This window comes from Babesia bigemina, scaffold Bbigscaff_72909, assembly GCF_000981445.1.
Source record: "Babesia bigemina genome assembly Bbig001, scaffold Bbigscaff_72909".
Lineage (NCBI taxonomy): Eukaryota > Apicomplexa > Aconoidasida > Piroplasmida > Babesiidae > Babesia > Babesia bigemina.
The window spans coordinates 981-11,946 of NW_012237267.1; the positions used below are offsets into that span (position 1 = coordinate 981).

General features: G+C 48.0%; 1 protein-coding gene across 1 annotated transcript; it reads left to right on the top strand.

The window, feature by feature from the left end:
- Positions 1 to 480: 480 nt before the first annotated feature.
- On the top strand, positions 481 to 5,193 carry BBBOND_0004430 (hypothetical protein, conserved; the record flags this gene model as incomplete). The annotated part of the gene is made up of 1 exon (XM_012915275.1): positions 481 to 5,193. One exon carries the CDS (start codon positions 481 to 483, stop codon positions 5,191 to 5,193), a length of 4,713 nt encoding a protein of 1,570 aa, XP_012770729.1.
- Between the last annotated feature and the right edge of the window lie 5,773 nt (positions 5,194 to 10,966).

Consider the following 10,966-nt stretch of genomic DNA (forward strand, 5'->3'; position numbering starts at 1 on the left):
GGTCAAAGTGACAGTGTTAAGAAAGCCGTTGTGAATGCTATTATCGCCCAAATTAACAGTAATGAAGAGCTTAAAAATCTTTACTCTTCTCATGTTACTACCCTTTCTGAGTCTGTCAACTCTGTTGGCAAGGCTGATGACACCGGTGAAATTGTGAAGCTTAAGCAGCGAGTTACTCAGCAAATTAAGCTTCTTGAACAACAACTTAAAAAGCCTAATAATCTTAATAATAATCCTCCTCCTTCCCCCTCTCCCTCTGCTGACCCAGCCAAATTGCAGTCCAAGTTGGAGGCTTTGAAGAAAGTGGAGAAGCTTTGTGGATTTTATGAGAATTCTAATAATCAACAAAATGAGCCTAAAAATCTCTTAGATAATTTATGTGACGGCCTCGAGACTTTCCTCGGCTTCAACTCTGAGTCCAAAGGCTACACTGGCCAGGGGATTGTGTACTCTGACTTGGATAGGCTGTGTGATGCGGTGATGGGATTTTTGAGTGGTGTGCTTGGTGCGGTGAAAGATGATGAAGCAGTTAAAACGTACGATAAATACATGGATAGAAAGCTTAGTGAAGTACTAAAAGAGGTAAATAAAAATATTGGCTCCGGGCGTGAAGGGCTTGTGGCGTCTGTCGACGCGGTGAAGGGGTGGTTGGAGAAATATAATGAGAATGTTAATGAAAAAACAAAAAAAGTAACTGATGAATTGAACAAATTAAACAGAACAACTATCAATAAAAATATCAGTGAAATAAAAGATAATCTCCCCCTTCAAAATCAGCTGTCCACTTGGAAGGAGACCGTGGCCGACGTCTTTAGTGAGATTGTTACTATTAAAACAAAACACATTAGTCAGCTGGATAAGGCGTTAAAAACGAAGATAAGCAGCGAAATAAAGGTTATTAATAAGTCAGTAGAGATGCTAGTGCAGTCGGCGAATAATGGTACGCTGGCTGAGCAGGTGAGGAAAGTGGATGAGGAGTTGCAGATGCAGTTGTGGAAAATATTAGAGGCAATTGGTAAATTGGAACATGAGAAAAATCAGCGATTCAATTCTATTAGAGAGTCTTTTAAGCATTGTCAGAAATTTTTGGACGAGATGTTCGACTTTGCATACAAACGCGAGGTTCTTGGGAAATTTGAAGATATAAAAAATAAACTCACGCAACTGGATTCAAGCAATACAGACGTTGGTGGTAACGGAAAAAATTCTAGACTATACAATGATGTTGAAGAACTGAGGTTAAACGTTGAGAAAATTGGTGAGCAGCTGAAAATAGGATCGCAAAATGTGAGCACTTGGAAGTCAGCGGCCGACAGTGCTGTAAGGGAAGCAAAAGCAAAGTGTGAAGCTATCTTGGCGAAAGTCCACGAAAAGCCCACTAAAGGAGAAGTTGACATTAAAGAGCATGCTACGAAATTGCAACAAAAGGCAACAAACCTGCTGCAAGGTTATAGAACGGTACATAATACGCTCGATACGTTAGTAAGAGACATACAGACGGAGGTGAGTAACCTCAAAGCACATATTGCTGAGGACTTGAAGAAGTTGAAAGAAAGTGTGGAAGGTAAAATATCAGGTCATGTCAAAAACGTCATGAACGCAATATTGGGAGCGGCGGGCGTAGCAAGTGCCAGTGTAGCCTATGGAGCTTTCGAAGCATTGCGAAATGGCAAGCTGAATGGCAAGTTAAAGGAATTAGTTCAACACATAACTGAAAACGATCTCCTCGCAATGCGAATACAAGGGTTTCTCAGAGAGCTTAAAACAAAACTTACGCTGTCTTCTGATTCTACTGTTGATACCTTACCTAACAACCATCAAACACTAGCCAACGGTATTATCACCGAGTTCAAGGATATAGCAACTGTGGAGTTCAAAAATCCGGAAAATATGAAAAGTAACGAATATAAAGATTTTGCGACCGTTATGAACAATTATCATCACAGCATTACCGGAACGAGTAGCCAGCTGCAGCAGAAGATTAAAACGATTGACAACGCGATGCAAGATTTCAAGGATATGGCGTCTTTTAAAGACCACGATGCTGACTTACGAAGAGGCGACATACAATCAGCTAAGAAGGCAGTGGATGCGCACGTAACCAAAATCACCGACGAACTCAAAGCCATCGCCGGGTTAGTTGAGCACGACAAGAAACAAGAGTTGCAAAAAGTTGGTGATCCAGACGGCGTTACGGACTATCTGAAAGATCTGGAGAATATGTTTACGAAAACTATCAAAGCAACACTTACTACAGCAGAATTGAAATCGCAAACGATCAAGGGCCTTCAACAAATACACGACGATCTTGATGAAATCAACACTGAAAGTGTCACAGAGGCCACAGCTCGGCTCCAAGTCTTACTTGCGAAAGTTAAAGAGCTGGAAAATGTTCCAAAATTTGTAGATGAAGCGAAAAATCAAGTAGTCGAGCTAATGGATAAGTTAAGGAGCGAACTGCATGACAAACTTCACAACATTCGCATCGCCGTTAATTTTGCCAACGAGCGATTGACACAGAGAACTGACACGCTCAAACAATCCGTCTCCGCCGCCTTCGCCACCCTCACCTCAGCTGTCCGCTCCCTCTTCGCCGAACAGCACAAAGCCGATTTGCTTGCTTTGCAGACGCTGGTTGTCGACCAAACCAGGGTTATAAGAAAAATAATTAATGACGATAAAACGATCGGACTCAAAGGACTACTGGCCAAGCTGAGTACCACCTTCACACTTAACAATCTAAAATTACCGACTGATCTTAAGCTTTGTGTATACGCCGATAACGTTAAAAAGTACTGTACTATGTTCTTCGAGATGTTAATTACCCAGCCCGACCTCTCCGACCTCTCCCCTGACCGTCTCACCCCCCTCGCCGGCGCCCTCTCCGCCCTCCTGTCCACAATGCACCAACAACGCCACTTCTCCGCCACCGTCTCCCGCAACCTCGCCGACCTCCAAGCCGCGCTCAACGCCCTCACCCCCTCCGGTTTCGCCGAGGCCTCCCCGCTGCTCAACGTCGTCAAGCGCGGCGTCCAGGCGTTCCACGGGGAGCTCGCGAAGCAGTACGTCAGCAGGTACTCGGGGGAGACGTTTGGCGATTTGGTGGAGATAAAAGAGAATAAAATAGTAAAATTAAGACCGTATGGTAGCAATATGTCTAAAGTATGTTTGACGGTCATATCCATTATTTACAACGCGTTGAAGATGTTACTGAAGTACTGTGTTTCAAGATCAAAATCGGAGAGAATCAATAAATCAACCGAGCTCGGGATGTTTTTCACTGAACAAGGCTACGATGTATCTGAGAAAGGCAACCAAAATGGGGAGTTGCAAGATAAGGAAGGTGTGCTTGGTTTTCATATTTACAAGAAGCTCGTGGGTGATGATAAACGTGTCTACAAGAAACATGATCCTAGACAAGATGACGGTCCCATTGCAATTTTACATGAACTTCTACAGGAGTATTATAAAATTGGTCACGTCGCCACCTTCTCTGCGAAGAAACGTCCATGTAACATATTCGAGATGCTTTGCTGGATTACAGCTTTACCATGCAATTCGGTTTACGAAGAGCTTTTAGTAGACGCTGTCAGCGAGTTGTTTGTCGATCCAAAAGCAAAAGTAAGCGACGGGGAATTATCTGCTACGGTCGTCAGCGACAAATTACCGGCCCATCCCCAACACATAGCATATGATGATACAGTAAGAGCGTTGAAACGCCTGTGTTCGAGATCGTACGACGTGCTTACTTGTATTTCGGGTTACGGCGACGAATACACGACATACGCCGTTGACTTCTGCGACAACTCTCTCCAACTGTCATACCCATCCAATTCGACAGAATGTCTCGAACTATTGCTGGATATCCTACGCAGATTGTTACCGGTGTTCAGATTCTTGCATAGCCAGTGCAAGCTGGAAACTCAGCATCTTGGTTGGTCGAATTGCCTCTATGGCAAAGATATCTCGACCGGCAAATCGCATTGTGATAAGCATCCAGATGACAAGCAAACCGACTGCCTGCCTAGATCACCGCTTCAATCGTACCTATCTGATACGCTCCCCGGCCACCTTCCTCACAACCTGACTGCCATGGGATGCAAATCCGTATGCAGCAACTGCCCCAAGAGCTTGCCTGGACAGCCATGCTTGACACCCCTTGGCTTCAGAGGTTTCTCTGGAAGCACGAAGCCAGGCAAAGAGCTATGCAAAGTGCTGACCAAATTCTTAGATAACTCCAATATCAACTCGCTTATCTGTTTGATGACTAAACCACCGTCGACGTTGCCTGAACACTTCCAGTTTGCGTTGACATTAGGTAATATGTTGCATAAAGGTAAAAGCTCCGGCGGTAATGGCGTCAGTGCAGCATTTAGAACATCGATCGAAAATGCATCCATTCGCCTCTACGAGAATCCTTTGGAGCTGACCGATGCGCTTAGCGATGCCTATGGTAATACGCAGGCTGATCACAGACATACCAGTCGGGAACCTAAACATGCCCCGTTATCCAGTCTCTCAATGAATCAGTCATGTATGCTTCCTAAGACCGACAATATTTTCTGTGGTCCCTACCTTCAATCACTGTGCCACGATTCCTATTATTCACTTGCGGAGAAGCATTGTAACCTGTACTTGTCCTGGGCGATATACTTGCCGTGGCAATTTTGGAATTATCTGAAAACCCTGTACGATTCCTTTTGCGGCATATCCTGCCAGGACTGGGGCTGCAGTGGTTGCTTAAGAGGCGACAAATGCAAGACGGGCAAACACGGAACGGACTACAACTGCAGATGCTGGAGTGTCGTCAAATGCCGCGGGGTGCAAAGCACTTTCTACAGTTACGGATTCACATTCGGCGACGCTAAGACATTGTTGGACGAAAATGAACTGAGGTATTGCCACGATTTCTGCAAACAACTTGAGAATATTCTCAATTCACAATTTTTCAAGGACCTCCTCCAAAAGTGCGACGAATTCATTTTCACCATCCGCGCACCGTTCCTGTGGATGACCGTAGCACTTTGGTCACTATCCCTCTTCTACCTCATCTGCGTAATGGTTGGCAGACTGGATGTGCTCCACATACGCTCACACCTGAGGATACCGTCGTCGCACAGGATAACGGCGCAATCACTGTTGGCGGCAGCGCAAGTCGGAAGGCTTGCCAAGATATCGTACCTACAACCATAATCGTAGTCACGTTGTTACTATCTACACTCACCTAGCATATCACCTACTCACCTAACTGACAAACGTGGTCTAATGTCTCGAATTACTCTAGCGGCAACCTGTGAAGTAAATAGCACCTAGATTAGGTTATGACTGATAGACAAGGTAACGTGTTAAGCTACCACCCAGGCAAAGTGCTGAGCTAGCACCCAGGCAAAGTGGTAACCTAGCAACCAGGCAAAGTGCTGAGCTGGCAACCAGGCAAAGTGCTGAGCAAGCAACCAGGCAAAGTGCTGACCTAGCGAGCAAGCTAAGTGCTAACCTAGCACCCAGGCAAAGTGCTAAGCTAGCAACCAGGCAAAGTGCTAAGCAAGCACACAGGCAAAGTGCTAAGCAAGCAACCAGGGAAAGTGCTAAGCTGGCAACCAGGGAAAGTGCTAAGCAAGCACTCAGGCAAAGTGCTAAAGTAGCAGCCAGGCAAAGTGCTAAGCTAGCGACCAGGCAAAGTGTTGAGCTAGCACCCAGGCAAAGTGGTAAACTAGCACCCAGGCAAAGTGCTGAGCTAGCGACCAGGCAACGTGTTGACCTAGCACGCAAGAGCAGTGCTAAGCTGGCACCCAGGCTAAGTGCTAAGCTAGGACACAGGCAAACTGGTAAGCGAGCAACCAGGCGAAGTGCAAAGCAAGCACCCAGGCAACGTGTTGACCTAGCATCCACGCTAAGTGCTAAGCTAGCAGCCAGGCAAAGTGGTAAGCTAGCACCCAGGCCAAGTGGTAAGCTAGCACACAGGCAAAGTGCTAAGCTAGCACCCAGTTTAAGTGGTAAACTGGCAACCAGGCAAAGTGTTGACCTAGCAACCAGGCAAGGTGCTAAGCTAGCAACCAGGCAAAGTGGTAAGCTAGCAACCAGGCAAAGTGGTAAGCTAGCAACCAGGCAAAGTGCTAAGCTAGCAACCAGGCAAAGTGCTAAGCTAGCACCCAGGCAACGTGCTAAGCTAGCAGCCAGGCTAAGTGCTAACCTAGCACACAGGCAAAGTGCTAACCTAGCACCCAGGCTAAGTGCTAAGCTAGCACCCAGGCAACGTGTTGACCTAGCAACCAGGCAAAGTGCTAAGCTAGCAACCAGGCAAAGTGCTAAGCTAGCACCCAGGCAAAGTGCTAAGCTGGCATCCAGGCAAAGTGGTAAGCTGGCAACCCGGCTAAGTGTTGACCTAGCACCCAGGCAAAGTGCTAAGCTAGCACCCAGGCAAAGTGCTAAGCTGGCACGCAAGCTAAGTGCTAACCTAGCACACAAGCTAAGTGCTAAGCTAGCAACCAGGCAACGTGCTAAGCTAGCAACCAGGCAAAGTGCTAGGCAAGCACTCAGGCAAAGTGGTAAGCTGGCAATCAGGCTAAGTGTTGACCTAGCACCCAGGCAAAGTGCTAAGCTGACGGATGAACCGTTATTTGCCTGGTGCGTTGAGTTACGCGTTGACTGTGAGAGGTGTCCGCGTTGCCCATTGAGTCAGTCTCACGTGAGGCTGGGTGATTGGTTGCTACGTAGGCGGCCGTGAAGGCCGCGGCGGGTGACGTAAGTCATGTGTTGCGAGTCACTGGCAGGGTGGCGTAATCCGCGTTGGCCTGGTTAAGTAGCATTTATAGGCAGCAATGTAGCGATCGTTAATATCACATTTAGGCACGTAGCCGACACGCTCCGCAAGCATGGCGCCGATACCGCGGCTCGTAGCACGGTGCTGCTGCACTGTGGGAGTTGAGCGCACGGGGTTCGCTGCAATTCTTATGGCGTTGCGAATAGTACATAATTTAGAGTGGCTGTTGGTGCTTATCACATGCGTCGCGGCAGGCATAGCCGTGGTATCCTGGGCAGCGTGGGTGTCGGTGGCCTGGGCTGGGGGGATACAGGGGTGAGGGTACGTGTTGATGAGGGGACTGGGACGGCAGTGGTACGTGTTGCAGTTGGTGAGTGCTTGCATAGGTGATTGATATGTTCGCAGTGTGAGGGGACTGGGAGCGGCAGTGGTACGTGTTGCAGTTGGTGAGTGCTTGCTAGGTGATTGATATGTTCGCAGGTTGAGAACTGGGAGCGGCAGTGGTACGTGTTGCAGTTGGTGGGTGCGTTGCTAGGTGATTGATATGTTTGCAGGTTGAGGGGACTGGGAGCGGCAGTGATACGTGTTGCAGTTGGTGAGTGCTGCTTGAGTGACTGATATGCTTGCAGGTTGAGGGGACTGGTAGCGGCAGTGGTAGTGTTGCAGTTGGTGAGTGCGTTGCTTGAGTGACTGATATGTTCGCAGGTTGAGGGGCCTGGGAGCGGCAGCGTACGTGTTGCAGTCGGTAAGTGCTGCTTGACTGATTGATGTTAGCAGGCTGAGGGGACTGGGAGGGAAGCGGGAAGATGAGTTGGTTGAAGCAGTGTACGTGTGGTACGAATTGTAGTTATCCTAATTGTTATTGTTGTCCCTGGTGCTGTGAACAATGTAACGCTAGCTGGAATTGCAGTGGATGTTACTATCATCATCTTAAGCGCACTACAGGCTCGATGCCTTACGATCGCGAAAAAGCAAAATGTGCAACACAATGTAAAAACAAAGGGTATAAATGTCCCTGCACATGTTGTCATGAGAAAAAGGGACTTGGACAAGTTACCGATCCCCGTACCCTTCTTCTCCCTGCTCTACCCGTCGTTCAGCATCAGTCCGACAGTCAAGTGCAGTCGTCCCCTCTCTCCGGTCACGAAAGTGAAACCGACGACAGTAATGAAGGAGCTTCCACAGGTCTTTCCATTTCCCCCCAAGCCATCGCCGCCGTCATCGTTGCCATCATCGTCGCCATCATCCTGCTCGACCTGTGCATCTTCCGCTTTCCGGTGGGCCGCAACATCCGCGATTTCCTCGTCCGCAAGATACCCTTCTGCATCGCGTTTTACAGCTGATCTCAGCAATTCGTTAGCGCAAACATCGTAATCCAAATCCCACTGATCACCTAACTGGCAACTGACATCTAATGTTGTGGACAGCAGTGATTGCGTTGATGAGCAATGACATGAGCAGTGAGGTGACTTTCCCCTCCTCCCTACTCCGCCATCGCCCCCGTCGCCCTCATCATCATCGTCGTCTGCGTCATGATATACTTCCGCATCAGGCCGTTCCACAGGGTGCGGTATCTACTGCGCAGCTGATCACAATAACTCAACTGCCAACTGACATCTAATGTGGTAGACAGTAATGAGCGCGTTGATGACCTAGCACCTGACCAAGTTAATGGTTACAGCAGCGATTATAACTTAGCCCTCTGGCTCCTCTCCCTCTTCTACCTCCTCCACATCATGGTCATCCGCCTCGACCTGGTCCACATCAAATCGCATTTGCATAGTCCCTCATCACATCGCATCGCCGCGCAATCACTACTTGCTGCTGCACGTGTTAACAAGCTTAACAGGGTGTTTTATCTGCAACCTTAATCGTACTCACGTGTTTACTATCTACACTCACATAGCATCACCTACTCACCTAACTTATGAATTGCGCGTTAATCTGTTGTATCACTCATTCATCGTTGTATGTGATTGTGTAATAGTTAACTGAGGTGGTGACCTAGTAGCTGACCAATGCTGTGACCAAAATGCTGACCAAAGTGTTGACCAATGTGCTGACCAAGGTGTTGACCAGAGTGCTGACCAATGCCATGACCAAGGTGGTGACCAAGGTGGTGACCAAGGTGCTGACCAATGCCATGACCAAGGTGGTGACCAAGGTGGTGACCAAGGTGCTGACCAACGTGCTGACCAAGGTGCTGACCAATGTGCTGACCAATGTGCTGACCTACCACCTGACCAAGTTAGTAGTTACGGCAGCGATGACATGGTTACGGCAGCGATGACATGGTCACGGCAGCGATGACTGGTTACGGCAGCGATGACAGGGGACTCAGCAGCGATGACATGGTCACGGCAGCGATGACATGGTCACGGCAGCGATGACTGGTTACGGCAGCGATGACAGGGGACTCAGCAGCGATGATATGGTCACGGCAGCGATGACATGGACACGGCAGCGATGACATGGTCACGGCAGCGATGACATGGTCACGGCAGCGAGGACATGGTTAAGGCAGCGATGACATCAACACGGCAGCGGTGACATCAACACGGCAGCGATGACATGGTCACGGCAGCGATGACAGTGACACAAGTGGTGATTATTACCCACTCCACATCGCTCCTTAACCCACTCTACATCGCTCCCTAACCCACTCTACATCGCCCCTTTATCCACTCTGCATCGCCCCTTTATCCACTCTGCATCGCCTTTTTATCCACTCTGCATCGCTCCCTTATCCACTCTACATCGCTCCCTAACCCACTCTACATCGCTCCCTAACCCACTCCACATCGCCCCTTAATCCACTCTACATCGCCCCTTTATCCACTCTACATCGCTCCTTTATCCACTCTACATCGCCCCTTTATCCACTCTACATCGCCCCTTTACCCACTCTACACCGCTCCTTATCCACTCTACATCGCCCCTTTATCCACTCTACATCGCCCCTTAACACACTCCACATCGCCCCTTCACCCACTCCACATCGCTCCTTTATCCACTCCACATCGCCCCTTACTCCACTCTACATCGCTCCTTTATCCACTCTACATCGCTCCTTATCCACTCTACATCGCTCCCTAACCCACTCTACATCGCTCCCTAATCCACTCTACATCGCCCCTTATCCACTCCACATCGCTCCTCTATCCACTCTACATCGCCCCTTAACCCACTCTACATCGCTCCTTTATCCACTCTACATCGCTCGAATTACCTCGCCATACTACCGCTATGACCTCTATAAACCATCCTAATAACTTGTGCCTTGTCACCCTTCACTTCCCTCCATCCACCTCTTGCCACTGCCATGTCCCATCATGTTCACCCTATCTTCAAATCTCTCGAATTACTTCGTCTTATTAACGCTATGACCTCTATAAACCATCATAACAACTTGCTGATGCTGACCATTCTCTCACTGATGATGCTACTAAGAAAGCCTTGAAGGACATTGACTCCAAGCTTGTTAGCCTTGGTCAGCTTGCTGGACAGCTTGGAGGATTTGTTGGTGAGAGTGAGAGTGTTAAGAAAGCCGTTGTGAAGGCTATTATCGCTTGTTTCGACAATAATCCGCACCTAAAAAATGACCTAAAAGATGTTTACTCTTCTTATGTTACTACCCTTTCTGAGTCTGTCAAGCCTGTTGACCAGGCTGATGACACCGGAAAAATTAGTGAGCTTAGTGAGCGAGTTAGTCAAGAAATTCAAACTCTTAATGATCTACTTAATAAGCCTAATAACCTCTATAATAACTCTCTTCCTTCCCCCTCTCTCTCTGCTGACCCAGCCAAATTGCAGTCCAAGTTGGAGGCTTTGAAGAAAGTGCAGAAGCTTTGTGGATTTTTGAGTAATCCTAATATTGCGTCAAATGATCCTAAAAAGCTCTTAGAGAATCTTTGTGACGGCCTTCAGACTTTTCTTGGTTACGATAAAGACTCCAAAGGCTACGACGGCACTGGGATTGTGTACTCCGACTTGGATAGGCTGTGTGACGGGGTGGTGGCGTTTTTGAGTGGTGTGCTTGGTGCGGTGAAAAACACTCAGACATACAATGTCGGTAAAAATACATTACAAAACTTGGTAAGTAATGAAATTAAGCAATATCTTTGCTCAGGTCACGATGGTTTCACTAAGCTTCTTCCCATCCTGACTAAAGAGATCGGGAAGTACAACAGGGAAGTGAGAGAGTCT